Source organism: Pituophis catenifer, unplaced genomic scaffold (genome assembly GCF_029215685.1).
Source record: "Pituophis catenifer annectens isolate HBS135680 unplaced genomic scaffold, rPitCat1.0.hap2 SCAF_6, whole genome shotgun sequence".
NCBI lineage: Eukaryota > Metazoa > Chordata > Lepidosauria > Squamata > Colubridae > Pituophis > Pituophis catenifer.
The window spans coordinates 26,884,557-26,908,484 of NW_027256886.1; the positions used below are offsets into that span (position 1 = coordinate 26,884,557).

The 23,928-nt window shown below is 35.5% G+C and overlaps 1 protein-coding gene across 1 annotated transcript in view; it reads left to right on the plus strand.

Annotated features, from left to right (window-relative positions):
• The window catches only part of PLOD2 (procollagen-lysine,2-oxoglutarate 5-dioxygenase 2), a 65,204-nt gene that overhangs the window by 7,453 nt on the left and 33,823 nt on the right, over nt 1-23,928 (plus strand). Inside the window, exons 2-3 of the mRNA XM_070946370.1 lie at nt 9,506-9,597; nt 13,465-13,601. Coding sequence (XP_070802471.1) covers nt 9,506-9,597; nt 13,465-13,601 — 229 coding nt within the window. The remainder of the gene's footprint in view (nt 1-9,505; nt 9,598-13,464; nt 13,602-23,928) is intronic.

The window sequence follows — 23,928 nt, forward strand, 5'->3', positions numbered from 1 at the left end:
CAATCATTTGAAGCCGGTGGAGGAAAGAGCAAAGGTGTGCGGGGAATGGACTGAATAGACCCATGAACATGGCTAGGATTATTCCACAGGATAGATGTTACCGTGGAGAAGGCATCCTCACTCATACTCTAAATTGTGGCCAGTAGAATAGGACCAGAAAAGAGGGCAGATCAGATATATTTTTAAAAGGCCTCTTCAAAACAAACTTCTGAAAGTTTCATGGATATTGTAATGGGCTGGGAGATAGAAGAGGAGCTTCAGCCAGGACAATGGTCAATAAAAGATGTCTCAGCCCACAGTAGGAAAGGGGTGAATAGAGTGTCTCAGAAGGGACCTTCCCTAGTTTATTGGAAGGCAAAGACAAGGGTGCGGAGAAGTGCTTTCAGTTTTACTGTAAACTATTTTCGAGACCACCTTCTACCACATAGCTCCCAGCGACCGGTAAGATCCCACAGAGTTGGTCTCCCCCGAGTCCCGTCAGCTAAACAATGCTGGCTGGTGGGCCCACGGGGCCTTCTCTGTGGTTGCCCCAGCTCTCTGGAACCAGTTACCTCCTGAGGTCCGGACCACCCCCACCCTATTGGCCTTCTGAAAAGCTGTGAAGACCTGGCTTTTCCAGCAGGCCTGGGGCTGTTGATCTTGCTGTTGCGATCTTATGACATCCGGCCATAAATAGTATGAATGGGTTTTAATATTTTAATTTTTAAACGTTTTTATAACGGTTTTTTTTAAATGTATTGTAAGCCGCCCTGAGTCTCTGGAGAAAGGCGGCATATAAATTAAACTAATAAATAATAAATGAATAAATAAACCTTGCAATAAATGTAGTAGTGCGCATGGCTTTAGCTTTCTCTCTGGACTGTCTTGAACAGCTGACAGACATGTTCATACAGTTGTTTTAACAAAAGCAAAATGGTTAAGTGGCCTAAATTGTTTAGAATTGTAAATGCTAATATTAGTACCTTGAATATGGTTCTGTAACTGATTGGCAGTTAGTGTAGATGTTTTAGCTCATTCTACCACTACGTTTTTCAAAAGTTGTAATTTCTGTCCCAGGGGATCCATGCATTGAATTAACCTAATTTTCAACAATTGGATTTTAAAAAATAAATAAATCCAGAAAGATTTGGATAACAAGTAACAGAAAACAAATGTTAATTTTAGATTAATTTTTGAATGAGAAAACTGGATTAGTGTCAAAGTGCATTTAACATTGGTAATCATTCCTATTGTACCTTATAATGTTGCCTAAAAATCTAACTTCATAACATTATCTCTTACTGTCCCCCTTATCTTCCACTGATCTGTGGAAGTAGTTATTTTACAGCATTCTGATTATCCAATACAAATGCATTGTGTTATGGAAACCATCCCAGAATAACAGCTTTTATATCTAAATCCATACCCCATGGCAACTGAAAATCCTCTGTACATATTGGACAAATTGCTGGGCTTTGTGCATGCCTCTCTCATTCAGATTTCTTTAAGCCCAGTTTACAAAAAATGTTCCTTCCTTTCAAAATAGCTTGGTTGTGTGTAACCTCAGTGCCTGGATGACATGTCATTTGGTATAGCGGACAAGAGGAAAGGTAGGAATGGGAAATGTATTAATTTCTTTACTCTTTGTGAACTGGCTAGGCACTAGAAAGACATTTGAATATTATATTATTACAGTAATTTGTAGTTTACACTGTGTGCCAGTAATTGCTATTCAAGTGAACTAGTAGTTTATCAGTGTATATTTCAGGAAATATTTTAAAAAGTTTAATTTCAGTGTAAAACTATAGTAATGTCAGCTGCGCACATATTTAATATAAGTAAAAATGTTTCATACCTTAGAACATAAGAACTGTTTGGTTGGGTCTGGCCAAGATCCACCTTAAGTGAGCCTATTGGTCCTGCCAGTGGCCATTCAGATGCATCAGGGGTATTTACAAGCAGGAGACAACTTTCCCATCCTTCTCCTGAAGTTGGTACTTGGAGTTATATTATCCTCAACCTGATGACCTCTTTTACTTCAGTCATGCATTTTCTCCTGTGAAAGCTAAAAATGCATGAAAAGTAATGGTGTTAACATTTATAAATGTTAGGTAAAGGATGCAGAGCAGTGGTGAAATCCAATTTATTTTTACTACTGGTTCTGTGGGCGTGGCTTGGTGGGCATGGTGTGGCTTGGTGGGCGTGGCTTGGTGGACGTGGCAGGGGAAGGATACTGCAAAATACCCATTCCCTCTCCACTCCTGGGGGAAGGATATTGCAAAATCTATATTCCCACCCTACTCTGGGGCCAGCCACAGGTAGTATTTGCTGGTTCTCCAAACTACTCAAAATTTCTGCTACCGGTTCTCTGAACTGCTCAAAATTTCCACTACTGGTTCTCTAGAACCTGTCAGAACCTGCTGGATTTCACCCCTGATGCGAAGCTGTCTCTCTCTCTCTTTTTTTGAAGAAGTCAACTTTTGGCTCAAAGCAGGACTTCAAATTGGTATAATAATTTGCATAAACTATAAAAACAATCCTTTAAAAAAGGTCTAAAAAGAAAGCATACACATTCCATATGTTAGCTACACTAAGTTAAGATTTGTAATGCAATACAGTCCTATAACTTGTATTTTCAAAGTGTCCATTAAGTTTCTATTTAATCCCACATGCTTGGAAAATAAAATAACTTTAATGAATTATTGAAAAAGACAATGACAGAACTGAAATTTTGAATGGATTGCAGAACTGCATTTTAGAATGTAAAAAGAAAGTGGTTCTATATATGACCATAGATTAAATGTAATATAAATCTGATGAAGACTTTTCAATTATTGTCAGAAGAATGTTAATTTCTTGTAGGCAATCATTTTTCTTGCTCAAACAAAACAGCCTAGCATTTGATTTTCATTATGGAAAATGCTCTCTTTTTTAATTACTACATAAGTAGCATGACTTCCAGGGAAAAAATGGTGAACTGAAGTAAAGCCAACAAATGCAGCAAAATGAATTGCTGGCGAGAAGACCATCTCTTCGTGATTCCTCTTGGGACCAACTAATATAGAGTGCCCACAAGTGCTCCAGCCGATTGCTCCTCATGAGAAAAACCAGGATGAGAATTTGAATGTTCGACACTAAAGGGAACCAGAATGAGCTAAAAGCTAGAGAACACTTAATTTACTGATACAGAAAGAAGCAAAATATTTTAACATTCTCATAATGAATAATATGTTTGAACAATGGACCCAGTAGTTAATTTGAAAAGTGTCTGCCTCTGTAGATAGAACTCCATTTCAAAGAAGTTATGGAAGAGCAACAAGTTTGTTTCTGACAAAACTGAGCTTGATTTAGAAATGACAGGCTATAAGAATGATATGGAAAAAGATGCTAAACTGGAATTATAAAAGAAACTCATGTCTTAATAATTAAAATGGATATATCAATAACAAACCAAGGGAGTGACTTCTATACTTTTCTATACTATTTCCTATAGTGGATTAACAAAAAAAGTCTTATTAAAGAATTTTGTGAGAAGGAACAAAGAAAAAATAAAAACAAACCAGGACATTATTTGAAAGAGCTATCTTTCAAATTGAAAGTTCAAGATTGTTAAAAGGAAAAGGAAGGAATATAATGTTGCTTTATTTGATCAAGGTTGAAGCAGATACGTTGTTATCTTTTGTAACCTTTAGTAAAAATTTCCTTATCAGGACTGAACAATGAAGCTTTATTTTATTTATTTCTATCCCACCTTTATTAATTTTATAAATAATTCAAGTTAATGAACATACCTAATATATCTTCCTTCTGCCATTTTCCTCACAACAACTCAGAGAGTGACTGTTTCAAGGCGAGTCTGCTTGCTTTTATGTCTAAGGCGGGACTAGAACTCACAGCCACCTGGTTTAACAATTAAACCAAATTGACTTTTTAAGGATTTATTTATAGATAAGAAGGAGGATATGGGAAGAAGAAATTATTTGTTATATTTTAAGAAAAGATGATAAGTTACTAAAATGATGACGGGTAAAGTTATTTCTTTATATATTTCTTTTTTCTTTGCTATATTCTTATTTTCCTTTGCATTTTTTCTTTTATGCACTATTTGTAATTTTTTCTTTCATATTTTAGTTTATATTAGTTTTTATCTATTTAATTATAACCCTTAATAACTTTTATTAAAATTACTGCATAAGTAGATGACTTAGATATATAAAAATAAACTTATAGGAGCATAATCCATACCTATATTTGTAAATTTGTAAATCAGGGGGAAAATGTTATGGACACATGGACTGCTGAGTGTAGGCATAAAGGATAGCCTTTTCTGTCTTAGTAGCTTCTAGCCTTCATTGTGCTGCAGTTCCCACCATCTCCAGGGAGGCTGATAGGTCTTAAAATCCAACAAAACAGAAGGGCAAAAGGATGGATAAAGTTGATATAGAATGTTCTTGGTCAAACTGTTTATGTAGCTTTTCAAGAGAATGCCTATTTTTATCACCTTGCTCCCACATTTTGTGAAATTAGCTGTATTTTAGGTTATGTTTGTACCAATAGGGATCTGAATAGAGATTTGGCAACTCTGACTCTCCAGATTTTGCTGAATTTCAATTTCCAACAACTTCAGTCAATATGAACAATTGTGAAAAAAGCTAATGGTATAGGTGTCTCTCTTTGGTATGACTAGCAGTATTAAAACATAGTGTTCCTTAACTGATGGATGCCTAATTTATACATACAATATAACCGTGTCTTGTTAAAATATGTAAAATAATCCATACTTATTGTAAATAGACTTTATACTAATCCAAAGACCAATTGAAGTAAATGGTTTGTTGTGTTTGGAGTATTTTGTGGGGATGGGGGGGATGTAGGTGGAGGGAGTAGTTAATTTTAAGTATTACTTGTCATAAAATGGCCAATGTACTAGAATTCTGAATGCTTCATATATTTAATATTAGCTCTGTGCTAATATTTACAACATATTGTAACAATGAAGATAAAATAAATACACCAAAAATGTTTAAAGAAATTCTGAAACACCTTGAGAATAACATAAGAAAATAAATCTTTTTGCACAGTAAGAATGTTTCCAATAAAGTACAAAATAGATTTTGGCTCTTCATTGTTTTAAGTAGTATAAAGTATATTGCTTTTCCAGAATATGGCCCCAGAAGTTTGCTGACCAAGTTATATGCAAGGCAATTGAATTTTATCCAAATGATTGAATTTTAGAATCCTGTTCAAATTGATTCTTTGTTTTTTTCTCAACCCCTAGTAAGAGTTAATAAATTCCAATATATAATCTCCGTCTTGTCACTCAGAGAGGGTGGCTTTACAAATTGCAAAAGCTGACGTTTGTTTAATCATGATTTGGTAAACAAATCACAGTAGCCCGAGTCACACATGATTCTAAATAAAACCAAGCAACCACATTAATGCTTGATGCAACATATGATTAAATTAATTTCATATAAGAGAATGTTGTTTGTTTGTTTAGCAATTTCTTTTGATGTGTCTCAAAATACAAATTTTGCAAGCTGAGACATACAAATAATAGAAATTAAATTAAGCCTTCCTTTTCACACAATGAGCAATATAAACTTAAAATGCAGTCATACAGAAAGCATGCATTTTTTAAAAAAAGAGTTGAAATGTAATATCTATCAATAATATCAGAAGAAGAAATTTAATAAACTATAAACTGATATAATTTTTAGCTTCAGCAGTCCTGATGAATTTATGGCTGAATTTAATTTATGGCCAGATAGTCTTTTCCTGCCTTATTGCTTGTAACTCTAAAAATCCACAGCATGGTCAAAATCTTTTGTATAGTTGTGTGTGCTTTGAAAAAAAAAACTTAAAAAGAGGAACAGCATCTTTTTAAAGCAACCATATCTTTTTTTACATAAGTGAAAAAAAAATCAATGCTTCATTTAACTCCTTAAAGCAGATTACCTTTTCTGTTTTCTTCAGATTTGAGTAGAAACAAGAGAAAAGATATGGCTGCTTTAAAAAGCAGCTTGTCTATTCCTGTGCACTTTTGAATTACCGTACTTTTGACATATAAGCAGACCTATTACTTTATTTATCTTTAGATTTTTATCCTGATTTTATCACTTTATATGTAGCTGAAAGGGACAAATGTAGTACCTAATATTCCTTGCTCCTGCTATTTTTCCCACAACAACCCACTCAGGTGGACTCAGCTGAGAGTTAACTATAAAGGAATAAAATTAAGAACATTATAGATAAATATTAATTTATACATTTTTCTGTGTGGTATTCTGACTGGAGTAGAATATTTGTAAACAATTAAATGTTTTTGCTATCAGGTGATTAGAGCAAAGGCGTGTTCCTATGGTTGCAGAAAACACGTCTCTTACTTGTATCTCACACTTAAACCCCATTGCTTCTTAATTCCTGAGAAAGAATATTTGGTAAGACTGTTGGTAAGATAAAACAGGAGTAAGAAGGTTTTGGGCTTGTAAGAGGATGATGGTGATTTAACTAGAATCTAATGTAAAATAAGTTCCAAATCTTAAGACTAGGAATTTGTTTAGAATACCAGAAATAAATTGAACTTGCAGGCCTTCCACAAAAATCGTACAGTATATACAGTATCAAAGTTTCATCATTTCCACAATGTTATTTAAAATGGAATGGAAGTAATTTTGTTGCTGTTGAGAGATTTGATTTGTATTACTTAGTCATAGGCAATCTCATTTTCCAGAATACTATATTTCTATTTTTCTCTTTCACAAGCTTCATAATTCTTGCTTTTCAAACAAAGAAGAAAAAATAGTAGCTTCATCATTGCATTGTTCTATAGTTCACAAGGGAATTTGTTAAGAATTATACTGCAACTTTCAATTCACTAGTACTTTTTTAAAAATAGTAACAACACCTGTAATTAATGTCATATCTAATAAATATTTTCCCCATGCTGAAATATAACTACTGTAGTCCTGTTTTCCCCCTTTGGTTTAATTGTGTCTGATTGTCTAGACATGTTGGCAAAAATTTTCAGGAGTGGTTTGCTATTTCCCCCTCTCTAGGACTGAAAGAAAGTGTCTGATCCAAAGTCCCCCAGATTTCTAGTTAAATCATCGTCATTCTCTTGCAATCACAGTTTCTTGATTTCTATCCTGATACCTTAATAATTACACCAAATTGGCTCTCTATAACTAGTACTAGTGGTGAGGTATTTAAAATAATAGACTGAAGTAGAAATCCATTATTGACTAATTCTCAGTAACATTCAAATTGAAGCCACTCAGAATGTATTTTTCCATTAGTGCTATAAAAGTAAGCTCTATGAAATTATGAGCATAATCATTTCTTCCTATAATTCCCCTTTTTCCATTCACAAATAAAAATTGTTGTCATTTCTGTTAAAAAAAAAAAAGTAAGCACACATATATGTGCACATATATATTGAGCTGCTCACCAGCTCAAATCCTTCTGCAACTCAGACTAGCCCGAGCAAAACCAAGCCCCCACCCAAACAGAACCCCCCCATCCAATCAGAGCACAGCCAACCCCCCATCCAATCAGAGCACAGCCAAGCCCCCAACCAATCAGGTGACACCCCCACTGGCAGTTAAAAGGAAGAAACAGCTGCGATCACACATTGCTCCTAGAAGCACGAAGCTGAAAACACCAGCCTGAAGATGACGAATGAGAATTCGTCGAAACGTCACCAAGACACTTCCAATTTTATGCGGGAGAAAACCCGAATAACCAAAGACCTCTCTCCCCCCCTCTCTCTCCCTCCCTCCCCCCCTCTCTCTATATATGTTTTTCTTTCTTTTTCGTAGGTTTTATGTGTATTTCTCTCTAGCCAGGTTCCACCTACGTAAACCAAGATCTTATGCAGCCCTAGTTCAGTGAAATCACAATTCACTAGTTTCTGGGCTTTTTTTCCTTCTGGCAGCCAGCAGACCAATGGGCAGCAAAGAGTCTGTTATGAAATGGGGTTGAGGGGTACCCCGGACCGTAAACCAGCTCATGAGCAAACACACTGAGACTGAAATAATTCTGACAGAGGCGTCTTGTGTAAAAATATAATTTACTTTAAAACATTTAAAAAGCACTATGTCTTTAAGAAAGCACATTAAAAACAAAGTCTTATCTGGGTATGCGAAGCAAGGCTATCTCCCTAGATCCCTCTCCACAATACCGAAACAGTTCACAAGAGAATAAAGCTAGCATGAAGGTAAGCAGCTTTGGTGTCGATACATCATCAAGGCAATCCAAGTGGGGGCAGCACAGACTTCACAGCTAAAAGTCACCTGAAGTAAAAACGGTTCAAACAGCAAACATTGCTTGAAGCTTGTGGGAGGAAAAACGTCCAGCAACAGCAGTCCCGATGATAGCTTGCATGCTACAAAACAGCAAAAGGCAAGCATCCATGGGAGTTTCTCTGCAACGGCATCTGGAGTCCTTATCTGCATTCTTCTCCCATCTGCAGCGTTGCACTGAGCTTCTTGCAGGAGCTGTGCATTTAAGCCTAAACCAGGAGTCTAGGCCCGAGTAGCAAGCGAAAAGGTCCTTGCTTATATAGGGAGTTAACCTGCAATTAACTAGGGCGGGGAAGGCTTGCAGGTAATTACAAACAGGAGATGGCTTGATTGAAACCATACTGTTTGTGAGTAGGCAAGTAGCCACAGAAATCCTAGAAACACTCGTGACAGAGTCTGCTGGCTGCCAGAAGGAAAAAAAGCCCAGAAACTAGTGAATTGTGATTTCACTGAACTAGGGCTGCATAAGATCTTGGTTTACGTAGGTGGAACTTGGCTAGAGAGAATATATATATATATATTGGAGGCAAATGTATATATATATATAAAATTTCCCTCCATGAATGTGAATGGCTTCTAAATGGCTTTGTTCATCTATGTGTCTGTGTGTGTGTAGATAGGTGGATGGGTAGGTAGGTAGGTAGGTAGGTAGATAGATAGATAGACAGACAGACAGATATTCAGAGAATATATAAAATATTGTGAATATAAACATTTTGAAGAATTTAGATTAGCAGTGGTATGCTGTAGAGGCCAAGTTATAAATCTGGCCTGAACTTGCAATGGTTCCTATCTTATGTAATTGGACACTGACAATTCATTTAGACAGATGTTTTCCATAAGCCAGCTTTTGAAACAGACTTGACAGTTTTCATTCCAGTCTTTAAAATGAAGTGTGTTGATAGATTATATTTCATCCTAGTTATAAATTATATAATTTGTATAATTAAATTAAACTATAATTTAGATAATGGATAATATATTTCCATTTAATAGTGTTCTTTTATGCTGTTTTTTAACAGCTAAGTTTATGTCAACTTCTTAAATTCTGAGCTAATGAAACAAATTAACTTAGTTTACTGTTATGATTGAAGATAAAATGAAGATTTGATTTATTACATGAGATGTTGATGAATTTGGCCAACTTTACAATTGTTCCTTATTTTTCAGCTATCTTGTTTTATCAATCAGGAACAAATGTTTTCTCCTTTTTCCTTCAATAGATAAGCTTTTAATTCTAACTATCGCAACCAAGGAAACAGATGGCTTCCACCGATTTATGCAATCAGCAAATCACTTCAACTACACAGTAAAGGTATTTTGTGTTCAGTTGCCCTTTCACGATGTTGCAGACAATATCCACTCTGTGTATATGGGGAATTTATGCATTAGGTTATACTATGCTAAAATGAAAACACAGAATGAAATTAGAAAATCTTTTTGTTGCTGTGTGCTGCATGTGTTTGCCAGCTCAATATTATTCCCTCCTATAGCACTTTGTTAGTATTGCCTAGCTCTTAATCTTCCAGATGCTGTCTTTTATTCATTTTAGGACGCAGTTTCAAAGAGTTATAGACTGAAATGTTGGCAAGATTTTTAACTGTCTGTAAATATTACCTCTTTCTGTTTCCACTCAATTATTTTCATGGTGCTTGCATTTATTACAATTTCAAAATATTCCCTTTTATTCCATAATTTCATATTAACAATATCACCTCTTGCCATCTCAGTGCAATTTATTTTTGGTTTGATGATTTTATTCTGGCTCGTAGATTCAGTAAGATACTTGTTTCTCTGATTTAGTCAATACACATATAATGATAATAGCCTCTTTAGTTTTAGAACCATCATTTACAAGTGAATATTACCAAGATATTCAGGTCATGATCTTTAGATCAGGTTTCCTTTAATCTAAAACAAAAACTTTTTTATCCAATTAGTATTACAGAGATATTGAAAATTTGGAGTGGAAACTGGATTGTGCTTTATGTTGTGTTGCCAGTAAACATTTTTATTAACAGCCTAGGCATATGTATGCAAAATTATGTGCTTAAAAGACTTCAAACATAATCATGGTTTAGTAACTTTAAAATAAGGCAGCAACTGATCAAGTGGAAGATGCCTATACATCATCTTTTTTGCGGGGTGAAGTCTGGGCAACTGAATGGAGCTAACAGAATGTTTACTGGCCGGATGCCCTTCCTGTCGCCAATGCAGTGTTTTGTTTAGCAGATATATTCTCATTGTGCCCAGAGAGAGAAATATCTGCCTCTATCTAGGATCGAAGTTACAGCCTCCTGATTGTGAGGTGAGCGCTCCACCTCTAGGCCACCGTACCACTCTGGAAGATGCCTATACATGTGTCACTTATTTCCACAAAGGATCTCTTTAAAAAGGAGAAAATATGACATATTTAAGAATGAAAGAACAGAGTTCATCTGTGCAGAGAATAACTGATTCACCTAATATATTTAGACGCTATTGACTGTTTCCAGCTAGTTTATAAGTTCTTTTAAAAAACAACCAAATTTACTTTTCATACCAACCTAAATAGCGATTGGAAATCATGATATCAGGTGTGAGCTTTCTCCTGTTTTTCTAGTTTACTATACCTAGTTACTGGCTTGAGAAAAAAGTTTTATAATCACAATCAAAAGGAGTAAAGAAGACAAGAAAGATCATATTTGTTCTAATGTTTTGTACCTATTAAAACCTTGATCCCGTCTCAATTTTTTTGAATTTCACAACCAGCCACTTCAGTAAATATCAGATCATGTAACAATGATTGAACAATCTGCAGCTTAGTATTATGAAAGTACTTTAGCTACAATAGTGTAAAAACATATTTAGGATTTTAGGAATTTTTTTAGGCATTAGTGCAATGTAAAGGAATAGAGATAAAGCACCAGAAGCTTTTTCCCGATTTGCACAGAAAGGAGTAATTTTCCTCAGTCTACCCTTACTTTTGGTTCTTTTTATATTTTTGATATTTTAATTCCAAGTATATGTTGTAAAAGTTAGTGAATATCAATCAGTTCTTTTAACACAAGTGGAGTCAGGGGTCAACTATTCTTTCCTTTAAAAAAAGAAAAGTTAAAGTGAAGCCTATTATACATATATACGCTCTTTCAAATATCATATCCTCCAAAGTTAATCTGTATTTCACTACTCATAAATTTTCTGTATCCCAAACTACAGAAACCAATGTCACCAGTCTTCAAATATGAGAGGATATTCTTAACCATATAGTAACCCTTCCCATTTTTTCTTTCACATGAAATTACAACAGCATTATCTTACAGCAACTCTTAAAATAGAATAGAATATATTCTATATAGTAGAATATTCTGCAAAATTTTGTGACATGGGCAGAAGGCCACTGTAAACAGAATGATGGTACAGAATGGATAAGGGTAGGAGTGTAAGTTTCTTAGATCTAGGGAAAAGAAATTGGAGACTGTTTTATTAGTATTTTTCCAAGTTGAAAAGCTTTCTTATACAGGTAGTGTATAAGACTTATTCCTGTATAAATGAGCTCAAAATTTTGATTGCTAAGCAAAGCAGTTAAATGCATAATGGTTCATTTTATGTTCTTTTTTGCCATGGTTATTAACTGAATCAATATAGTTGTTAAGTGAATCATGAGATACATAAGTGGATTTGCCTTCCCCATTGACTTTATTTATTAGAAGTTCCCTAAGGTGATTGCAAATGATAATCCAAGGACCTTGAGGTGCTGCAGCCATTGTAAATACATGCCTGTCTGATTATGTGACTGTGGGTATGCTGGAATAGTCATATGTGTAAGAAGTGGCCATAAGTCATTTTTTCAGTGCCATTGTAAATTTGAATGGTCATTAAATATATGGTTGTAAGTAGAAGACTATCTGGCTGGCTTGATCCCACAGTTTTGGGTTAAATTTTAATTGATTTTAAATTTTTGTTTTAAATTGCGGCCAAAAATATTTAATTATTTTAAACTGCTTTTAAATTTTGTATGTTCTGTTTTTATTTTGGCTGTTCACTGCCCTGAGTCCTGTTGGAGAAGGGTGGTATACAAATTGAAACAAATAAATAAAATAAATATATATATTACAGTTTTTGTCTGAATTCCACTCAAAGTAGTGGATAAATCTATTAGTTTTTGTTTTTTTTTGTGGACAAAGGATATTTTTTTGGTAGTCTTCCAGAGAGGATTTAGTTCACTCCAATAGAAGAAAATATCTATAACTGAGGGTTGAACTATACCTCTCTTGTGCTCTTTGATCCTGGTTGTTTGCTTACAGATGTTTTATTACTTAACCAAGTAATATCATCAGTCTGATGATGTTGGGTATTGAAACATCTGCAAGCAAACAACCAAGATCAGAGAGCACCAAATTCAGATTTAGTCCACTTTCAAGACTGGACCCATAGTAGATGTTGCTATTTCTATTAAAACTAAAAAAATAATTGTATCTGTAGTTCACAACTAAAAAAAATGGCTATGAGAAATTAGATATAGGTAGAAGTACTTTATAATTTTTGTCACCTGAATCAAAACACTGAAGTTGAGAAACAGTGTGAAATTTATCTTGATTATTGACTTCAACACATTCAATTCTTGGCAGGTTTAGGAAAGATTCCTTTGTAAAAATCTGAAGTAGAACTGGATAAAACCAGAACAGCTATGGATCTCACTGTCAGGGTTCCAAGTAATAGATCCATTGCAAGCAAAAACTCTGAGGCCGGAGAATTCCTCAAAGAATAGCTTTATTGAAAATATCATATTGGCACATATCTGATGAAAACCAAATCTGAGGGGCCCCTTCACCTAATTAAAAGTAAAAAGTTTTCCTTCAAACCCAAACAGTCAGTCATATGGCCCAATTATGGCAGTGTCTGTGGGTCTGGTAACATCAGTCTTCCTTCCTCCTGCCAGGTGTGAGAATGTCCTTGATTCCCAGGGGAAAGTATTTTATTTTGACTACACAAGCTCACCTATCTCTAATCTCCCCCTATCCCTCAGCTCCTCACTGAGGCTCAAGATGGCTTCGACCATATCAGCTTCAAGGTTGACACTGACACAGCCCAGCTGTCGGTGTTCCTGTTAACTACAGAAATGATGGCAATATATTTTTAATAACCCTCCCCCTACCTCCCAAAAGAATAAAAATAAAAACCATGTTATTTCTGTTTCTAGGTTTTAGGCAAAGGTGAAAAGTGGAAAGGAAGAAATGGACCGAATTCTATTGGTGGAGGCCAGAAAGTACGTCTGATAAAATCTGCATTGGAGACATATGCTGATCAGGAAGATTTGGTGGTTATGTATGTGGACTGGTAAGAAGAACTCCTTGTTTGGGATTTCATATTTTAGTCATTGGGAACATTGTAACATAGTTAGTTTTGTTGCATCATGCTGGATCTTTTCTGCTGCCCAAGTCTCTCTTAAGGAACAGAGTTAGAATCTGTTTTCTACATCCAGTTTTTTTTTTTTTTCAAGTGGATTTACATATGTAAAACATTGTCAAAGACTATTGCAGTTATATTTTTGAAGATGCCAAAGAGATTATTAAGACTTTAGGAGTATGCATTGTGCAGCCTAGAATTGTACAGCTCATTCTTCTTGTATGAGTTAGTCCTTTCTGTCAGAAAAGACTAGGCAACATGTCTTTTTAATTTGCAATATTAAATGCACAGAAACTGTAGCTAGTTAATAGCAACTTTCCAACCTTCTGAAATGGAAAATCAAATACTGAGTCATGAACCTTGATATTACTTTTCTTTCTGCTCTGGAAATATTTCCTACAAGTATATAAAAAGAAGGATTGTATCTTTGGGTCAGACAAGAATTTTAGCATTTGTCATTGATATTTGGAAGAAATATAAAGTATGTTTAATTTTCAGGGTCACACATGTAGGGTCATACTTTGCCTTTTTGTTAATAAAGTTATTGTTAATATATTTTTTACTTTTAGGGAAGTTAAGTGGTTACCACACAATTAACCTCTGGACTAATTAAAAAGAAATAATTAGAACAAATTAACAAAAGTAATCTGATTCCCAACATATCCTTTTCTTTTTTTCTTTTTTCTTCTTTTTTGCCTGACTGCTTTGTGACTACTTTAACAAATAGTTTGGATGATTTTCTGGGACAGAGAAAGGGTAGAAGAAGCCAGCACAATAACATTAGGTCATTCTGCTTTGTGGTGAAGAAAATGCTGTCTGGAAAGCTGTGATCTGGGTTGCATCTGGATCATGTCACCGGCTTAACATTTATGCTTTCAGCTTTGGAAATAGGAAAACTGTAGCTCTGAGCCAGCTGCCACTTTCCTCTCTCTGTCACCTTTTCCTTATTTTGCATTGTTCTTTATCTTAGTCTCTGGTTTGGTCAAATTGCCCAGAGGGCTGTTTGTAGCATCAACCAGATCGTTTTTGGAAACAGAAGAAATCCAAAAGCAAATTTCTTTTCTTTAATCCTTCTGCCAAAACTTGGGGAAAGGGTAACAGTGAAAGATTTTAGAAACCTACTCTCTCCCTCCCCCAAATTCCTGCCATACACTTAGAACATGCAAAAAGTCTGTTTTCTTTTCCTTTTGTAAAACAGCACCCCTCTCTCTCTGGTACCCTCCTGGACTCCAAATAGGATTAGCAGCTCGTAAAAGATAAAACTCCTCAAGTCAAGTTCAACTTCTAAAAACTTTCATCATGTGCTTTTCTGGGAAGGATTACAGAAGTAATTTACCATTACCATTTACCATGGATTTTCACTTATTTGTTTATCAAACTTCTGATCTAGATTCATTATATGCCCTTTTACAAGAGTCATAGCTTGTTAACAGGTATTACAAAACTGCTCTTTTCAATTAATGTAAGATGTTCATTTTTTGTTACTTAATATACTGTATTTGTATACTTCTGGTTTATTTATGTGTTGTGCTTTGTTACTGTTGCAACCTTATTCCCCATAACCTTTGAAATAATTAAATGTTGCTATCTTTTCTGATCCTAATAGTAGAGCATCCATTTAACCCTTAACTATTAGAATATTTGCTTGCTATGATCAAAACATGCATGCCAGTCAGAATTTCTTTGGAGAAATGGAGAGCAAAGCCACCCAGCAGCTTGTGACTATAGTTTATGTACATGACGCACAAGGATGAAACACATGCATGCATTTCCTTTCTATGTGGTCTATTGCATATTCATAACATTTATGTATCATGGCAGAAAGGTATACCAAGACTTCACACAAAAGCTATCATGAATAAATTATTTAGAAAGGAAGTTATTGTTTTTCAAAAGTTCTTGAGAACAAAGGTGCAGAGAACAGAACTCGGCCTGGGAAAATTTTCTGGAATTGGTACTTAATTAATTAGATTTATATGTCCAACCACTCACTATCAGTGACTCTGGGCTGCTTACAAAGAATATAACATTAGATAAATCAATGAGCATTCTGCAAAAAGCTGCAGTGGAATTTATATATTTATCACATTTCTATACCATCCATCTTACCTAAGAGAAGTTTATGGAATGTTTTTGGCAACAGACAGAAAAGTAGTGTCCAAGTTTGGGATTCTTGAGGTGCTTGAATTGCCATTATACAATATTTATATTGATACCGTATTTGCTCAAAAATAAGACCCTGTCTTATATTTTTTTGAACCCTGAAATAAGCGCTTGGCCTTATTGCCATGCACTCAAAAGCCCGATTGGGCTTATTATCAGGGGATGTCTTCTTTTGGGGAAAACAGGGTAGGCAAATGTGAATTGTGTAGTTATTTGTTCCCTATGACTACCTTTAAGCATTGTACCTTATGATTCTTGACGAATGTATCTTTTCTTTCTTTTATGTACACTGAGAGCATATGCACCAAGACAAATTCCTTGTGTATCCAATCACACTTGGCCAATAAAGAATTCTATTCTATTCTATTCTATTCTATTCTATTCTATTCTATTCTATTCTATTCTATTCTATTCTATTCTATAGTTATATTTTCCATTGATATGCATCCCTTTTTTTAAAGACACAAATAAATTTTAAGTTCATAATGACCATAAAAAGACCGTGAATTCCAGTCTCTATTGATATATTATACTATTGATAATTATCAATATATCAATAGTGATGTCCCGGTGCCTGGAGGCCGTACGGATCTGGATGGGGAGGAACAGGCTCAGGCTCAACCCATCCAAGACTGCGTGGCTGTGGTTTCCGACGTCCCGATATACTCAGCTGGTGCCATCGCTGACTATTGGGGGCGAATCATTGGCCCCCACGGAAAGGGCTCACAACTTGGGCGTCCTCCTGGATTCACGGCTGTCTCTAGAAGAGCACTTGACGGCCGTGACCGGGAGGGTTTTTCATCAGGTTCACCTGATCCGCTAGTTGCGTCCTTTTCTAGATCGGGACTCCCTACACACGTTCACTCATGCCCTTGTCACCTCTCGTCTGGACTATTGTAACGCTCTCTACATGGGGCTCCCCTTGAGGTGCACTCGGAGGCTCCAACTGGCGCAGAGTGCGGCCGCGCGGGTGGTTATGGGAGCAACGTGGAGCTCCCATGTAACACCTCTCCTGCGCGAGCTGCACTGGCTCCCGGTGGTCTTCCGAGTGCGCTTCAAGGTTCTGGTTACCACCTTTAAAGCGCTCCATGGCTTAGGACCTGGTTATCTACGGGACCGCCTGCTACCACCAATAGCCTCCCACCGACCAATATGCTCCCATAGAGAGGGGCTCCTCCGGGTGCCATCGGCCAAACAATGTCGACTGGCGACCCCTAGGGGGAGAGCCTTCTCTGTGGGGGCACCTACGATCTGGAACGAGCTCCCCCCGGAGATACGGAGGATCCCGGATCTGCGCACCTTCCGTCGCGCGCTTAAAATGTTTTTATTTCATCAAGCTGGCCTGGCCTAAATCTTCTCCCTTTTAAAATTTTAAAATTTAAATTTTAAACACTAATTTTAATTTGTTTAATTATGGGATATTTTTAAAATTTAGCCAAATTGTTTAATCTGTTTTAATCTATTTTAAATTTTGTATCTCTGTGTTTTATCTTTTGGCTGTTCACCGCCCTGAGTCCTTCGGGAGAAGGGTGGTATAGAAATTTAATAAAATAAATAAATAATAAATAAATATATTATGTAGAAGACACATATCTGTTCAGTCACAGTTAGGATAAATCTTGGGTTATTGTATGGACAGTTAATGAAGTAACTAATGAATTTTACCTGCAAATGATTTTTTTTAGTAGATCATTGCTATGATTTCCTTTGCTGATTAAAAACCCATGGAAGGGAGGAATTAGCTACCATTTAAGAAAAGAAATTTAATGAGCAAAATAATGGCTGCATTTTTGTCTTGTATTTCAGGTTCTAGAAGGGTTATGAACTTGTCTTGCACAATTTAAACTTGGGAGTCTAGAGATTATTACTGAACCTGGGAGATAGATAGTAGAAACTCCCCTTTATACCCTTGATGTAAAGAAATGCTTTTGACATTCTGAAAAGAAAATAGAGACCATTTCTGCCTGTCTATTATCTCTCTCTCTCTCTCCTTCTCCCTCCCTTCCTCCCCACTCCCTCTATCACAGTGATGGCTAACCTTTTTGCCATCGCGTGCCAAAAGCAAGGGTTGCGTGGGGTGGGGCGTGTGCATGTGTACACCCATAATTCAATGCATCCCGCCCCCATGCATGTGCATGCACCCCAGGTATTCACCCTGTTTTTGGCACATGATGGCATGGTGAGCCCGTTAGGCACATTTTTCACCCTCCCCAGGCTCCAGAGGCTTTCTTGCAGCCTGTGGAGGGGGAAATTGGCCTTCCCCACATTCCCGGAGACCCTCTGGAGGCTGGAAACAGTCTGTTTCCCGACTTCTGATGGGCCCAGAAGGCCTGAAAATCAGCTGGCCAGCGTATGCATGCACGCTGGAGCTGAGCTAGGGCAACTCTCATGTGCCCAATGATATGGCTCTACGTGCCACCTGTGGCATGCATGCCATAGATTCACCATCACGGCTCTATCTTCATCGTCCATCTAGAATTAGTCATGGTTTTTTCTTCAGGAACATAAATAAAATGTTTATGTATCCTATTCTAAAACAATGGTTTACACTCCGATTTACAAACATTTCTGACAATGCATATATTTTTGGAATAATAAGGAGGCTGCTGTACCTTTTCATTTTAATGTATAGTAATTTCTGGAAAAACACTACTTTAGCAATAATTTTTCAAACAATAAACATTGAACATATTCTATGTCCAGACATAGAATACCATAGGCATTCTTTAAAGGTTTTTTTTACAGAAATATATATATCCAGATGTGAATAGAGTTTCTGCAAAGTAATACATGTTTTAAATAGTAACATCTGTGAGACACATCAGTTTTTGCTGAAAGCTAAAGCCCTATTCAGTCCTTAGAGAACAGAGAACATCCTCTCTCCTAGGCTGAATTCATTCCAAGTATTGAGTGAAACTCTCAAAGCTTTCCATAGCTGTCACTAAATTGAGGGATTAATATGAAATAGTAAATTATGAAATTAATAAAGAAGGATAATATTAACTCTTAAAATGAAGTAGATGTTAATCAAATATAAATTAATGGAAATCTAGGATTTGTATTCACCTGTCTACTTTTTGAACTGAAGGTTCTGACATGCTGTTCAAAACTGCAGACTTCGGCATAAAACTTTCCTAGTCTTTGGAATATAGCAATAGCAATAGCATGTAGATTTATACACTGCTTTACAGTGCTTTACAGCCCATTCTAAGTGGTTTTACAGAGTCAGCATATTGCCCCCAACAATTTGGGTCCACATTTTACCCATCTTGGAAGGATGAGACAACCTTGAACCTGGTGAGAATTGAACTGCTAAATTGCAGTCAGCCGGCAGTCAGCAGAAATAGCCTGTAGTACTGCGCTCTGCACCACCGAGGCTCTTCGTGGAACTATAGGACTCCTGGCCACGTAGGACTATTTTAGTGGTACATGTGAAGTCTCCTAACTAAAGGACATGTTGTCTCTTAATGTCCAAATACGTTTACATTTTCCTTTTATCTTAATTACTAAGATTATGTTTTAGTAAGTTTAAGTATGAAACTGAAAATAGCTAGATGAATCATGTAGCAATTTCTCAACCAGGCTTTTTCAGGGAAAAGGGGGTTAGCAAACTTAACCGTGGGCAGCTTTGTAGTGGTTATAATTAAGGAATTGTTATAATTTAGACATGTATTTTAGTGATTAACTTGGAAAGCTTTTCATTCTTTGACAGAATTATGGTCACTCTTTATTTATAGAGGAATATCCTGCCTTTATTTTTATACAACTCAAGGCAGTTGGGCTCAGAGAGAGTGAGTGTAGTGAAAGTAATCCAGCCAGTTTTCATGTGTAAGGGCCTTCGAAAAATAGAATTTATGGTGTCCCAGTTCCTAGTTCAAGATTTTAACCCCTACAATAAATCTTATTTTTATATGCTTCTTAGAGTCTGGGTGAGAAAAGCAATGTTTAGATTTTGTCTATTCAGGATATTTCTTGTACTTAACATATTCTACATTCAATTAGAGCATTTTCCAAAGAAAATTTTAATGAAAGTTGTTTGATTTTTGAGATTCTTTTCAGCTTTTAAGTGAAACTTAGGATTCCAACCATTGTAATAATAGGGCCATATACAGCCTGTATATTCAGTTTTAGTGTCATGGTTCTGTCTTATTTTTACTCTCTAAGAACCTAACACAACATACTCTGATTTAAAAACTTTAACATTTACTCTGAATTATACTGGAAAGAGATATAGAAATAGACACACAAGCAATTTGTCTTGGTGCATATGCTTTCAGTGTACATAAAAGAAAAGACATGTTCCTCAAGAATCATAAGATACAACACTTAATGATAGTCATAGGGTACAAATAAGCAATCAGGATATAATATTAATATAAATCGTAAGGATACAAGCAACAAAATTACATGACCCAAATTTACTAAACAATTGTTTGTGATTTGAACCAGCACTCAATATCTTACAAGAGGTCAGGGGATATATATAGCATTACTTGCTTCAGTTTATATCTATAGATGGTAGAGAAAAGAAATAATAACTAGGAAAAAGTCACTCAGCTCACTTCCAAACCTGATAGCATACTTCCTTTCTAAATCATCTAGACATGGTACATTATTTACACCATACATAAATTCATAATAATTAGATTCATAGGCCTGGTATTAAGATTAGCTTGGAAAGGGAAACCTTATTGTCTTCTAGTGATCCTACAACCCAAACTTCTCCATTCAAAGGGATGCTAATGTTCAAATCGCTGCATCTGTGCTGTAATAAAATTGTGAAGTGGTTAGGATTTTAAAGGTTGGTCCATAGCATATGGCATCGACATAATTTAATTTTTATCTTTTGAAGAACAAAGCTGCCATGCATGTAGCGAAAAAGATATGGTGGCATTTGTGCATTTGTGCTACTAAATAGATGTACAAAAATGGAGAAGTTAAAAATCCTCCTCCTCCTCCTAATTCTGGCTAAGTTGGTATTCCTTATCTTCTTTCTTTTCTTTTCTTTTCTTTTATTAACAATTATAGAATGGAGGCTTCAATACTAAGTAACTAGCTCCGTTTTGAAACCTACATAGCATTAAAAAATATCCTTTGATGTGATTTGCAGCAGTTTTTCTTTTTTTATCTTATACTCAATAATGTATTAAAAATTCAGATAATTTAATTCATGTAATATCAATATTCTAACTTGTAATTAATACTATCAAACATTTATTTCTCTTATTATTTTTAATACTTTATCAAAACAATAGAAGTTTTAATTAATGCTGTACAAATGTCATTATCGAAACAATATAACAACAGTATAATAAAAAGGGGGGAAATGGAAAAATGGCAAGGGTATAGCATTAAAAATTTTAGGGAACAAAAAGCATTAGAATATGGATGTCAATGGGAAGTGCAATTCTGGGAAATGAGTGACAGCAGCTAGGAGGATGCAAAAAAAAAGGGAAGTGAAGTGAAGTGAAGTGTGCCTCCCCAAAGCATTGACTGCAGCAAAAGGGAAAGAAAAGATCTGGATTTTAAGTGCTGGGATATGTTACAATGGGAGAACAGCAGAGAGAGGATGTGTAATAGCCTTGCCCTTCTTACCCTATGAGATTGTTCCAGGATCCCTGCAGCTTTTGTTTTAGCTAAAATTCAAACAGCACAAAGAGTTCTGCAATTTCTTTTTTCTTTTTGGCCAGTTGTGGCCAATGGCTAACCCAGAACAATTTGGCAGGACTTTAGAGACATTGTGTTTGTTTCAGGTTCAAAATAAAATTACATTTTCTGTTTCATGTAAAAGACTAAGATGAAAATAAAAAAAGACAGAAATATTTCAAACAGTTGGAGCAGCAGTGAGAGAATGCATTGTGAAAGATTAAAAAGGTAGAGACATTAAAAGCAGAAAATAGGAATAGGTAAAGAATATAAATCTGCACAGTCCTATTTGATTGAAACTAATCAAGGAGAGAACCAACCTACAAGTAAGGATAAATTTCCTGACTGTAAGAAGAATTAATTAGTGGAACAACTTGCCTCCTGAAGTTGTGGATGCTCCAACACTGGAGGTTTTTAAGAAGAGATTGGACAAACCATTTATCTGAGTTGATTTCCTGCTTGGACTAGAAGACCTCCAAGGTCTCTTTCAACTCTGTTATTCTGATTCATGATTACAAAAAAAAAAAGTATCCATTTGGGGGAACTGAATGTATAAACTGCAAGGGACTATGTAGATGTTGTGTTTGCATCTGCAATATAGTTGTTTTGTGATAATGTAGAGAAGAAGAGATAAAGAAGATTGAAGCCTGGCTTGTACTACTTCAGTGGAATAATATGTTCATTAGAGGTGAATAGGAATGCTTGAAAATATTTGAAGAGTGGGAATAACCTAGAATAAAAAGAACACACAAAACCACAGTAATTAATTCAATGATTCCGTGGTTATAGATATCAGAAATGAATGTTGAATCTTTAAGGAAATACAGTTAGCCTCTACATTTCATCAAGTTGCTGTTGTATTAATTGCATTTGCAGAGAAAGTACAGCACAGGTATCACAACGATGCTGGAGTAGAAATTTGGTTGAATAGGATTAGGTCATTGATTGGATCATGTTCTAAAGCAATGTTTTTCAACCTGGGCAACTTTAAGCTATGTGGATTTCAACTACCAGAGTAGAGAGAGTTAAAGTCCACACAGCTGTAACTTTAAATCCCACAATTCTGGGAATTGAAATCCACATAGCTTAAAGTTGCCCAGGTTGAGAAACACTATTCTAATGCTTCTCTAATTTTAATGAGTTCGCAGAAGAAATCCTGGCAATTTTGTAGGCTTTTTTCCATGGTGAATTAAAAGAAATATTCTGATGCCATAGAACAACATATATTTCTATGGCTTATTTAATATCATGAGTGTAGATTTCTGCAGAGGTATCATGCCAAATTGTTCTTCTACAAAAATGAGCATTAAAAATGTTTTTCATGAAATACCTATTTAAAAAAACAACCGTAATGCCACAGTTGATGTTTTGAGATGAGCCCTGATTGAAGGCAGCACAAATTTCTGATATAATTGTTTGCAAACATAATGTTGAAGATGAAAAATGATTGTAAGACAACATTCCATTGCAATTATGTTGCTTCTCAGATTCTATAGGAATATTTTTCTTCAGAAGTTTTGGAAAGAATGCAGAAGAGTAATTTTCTTAAATTGTTGCAGCTGCAGATTTACAAAATATTATACTGCTAGTTCTTAGGTTACAATAGTAATGCAACTAGAATTTCCATTACTACATGATACATTCATAAAGTGTGATGTCACATGAGTGCATAGGGATGAAAATCCCAGTAGTCCCTGTTGTCTTCATTAATCAAATCCGACTGGTCGTTAGGTGAGATCCATCCCAATCTAAACCATTCTATATTTGGTTTCTCCAAGAAGAAATGCTTATCTCATATTCAGGGTAGGAGGTTGGTTTTTAAAACTTTACTAGGTATATACACAGATTAAAATCATCTAACGTCCAACATGATGCACCATTCAGATCAATTCCAAAAATAGTTGATAGTCTGGAATGTTTACAGAGAGGGATATTTGATTTAATTTTAATTTTAATTAAACTTACATTTATACTATAATTAAATCAAATTTAATTTTTGTTTCCATTTTAAAACGCACCATCTACTATAATTTTCAAATACACTAAAGTAAGCTTTCAGTCTAAAACACACATACACTTCTGCTTTAATATCAGTAGCACCATGGCTGAAACAACTCATTAGTTTTGTTTTAAATGCTCTGGAGCTGACAGAGAAGAAAAATGGACAAAATCATAGACTCGATCTGCATAGATCACAACTTTCACATTTGAGTGTCTAGGTATTATCTATCTTGGATTTGTTTGAGAATACAAATTAAAGAGCCACGATAGTGCAGTGGTTAGATTACAGTTCTGCAGGCTACCTCTGCTGACTGCTGGCTACTTGCAATTTGGCAGTTAGAATCTCACCAGGCTCAAGGTTGACTCAGCCTTCCATCCTTCCAAGGTCAGTAAAATGAGGGGCAATATGTTGACTCTGTAAACCACTTAGACAGTGCTATTGCTAAAG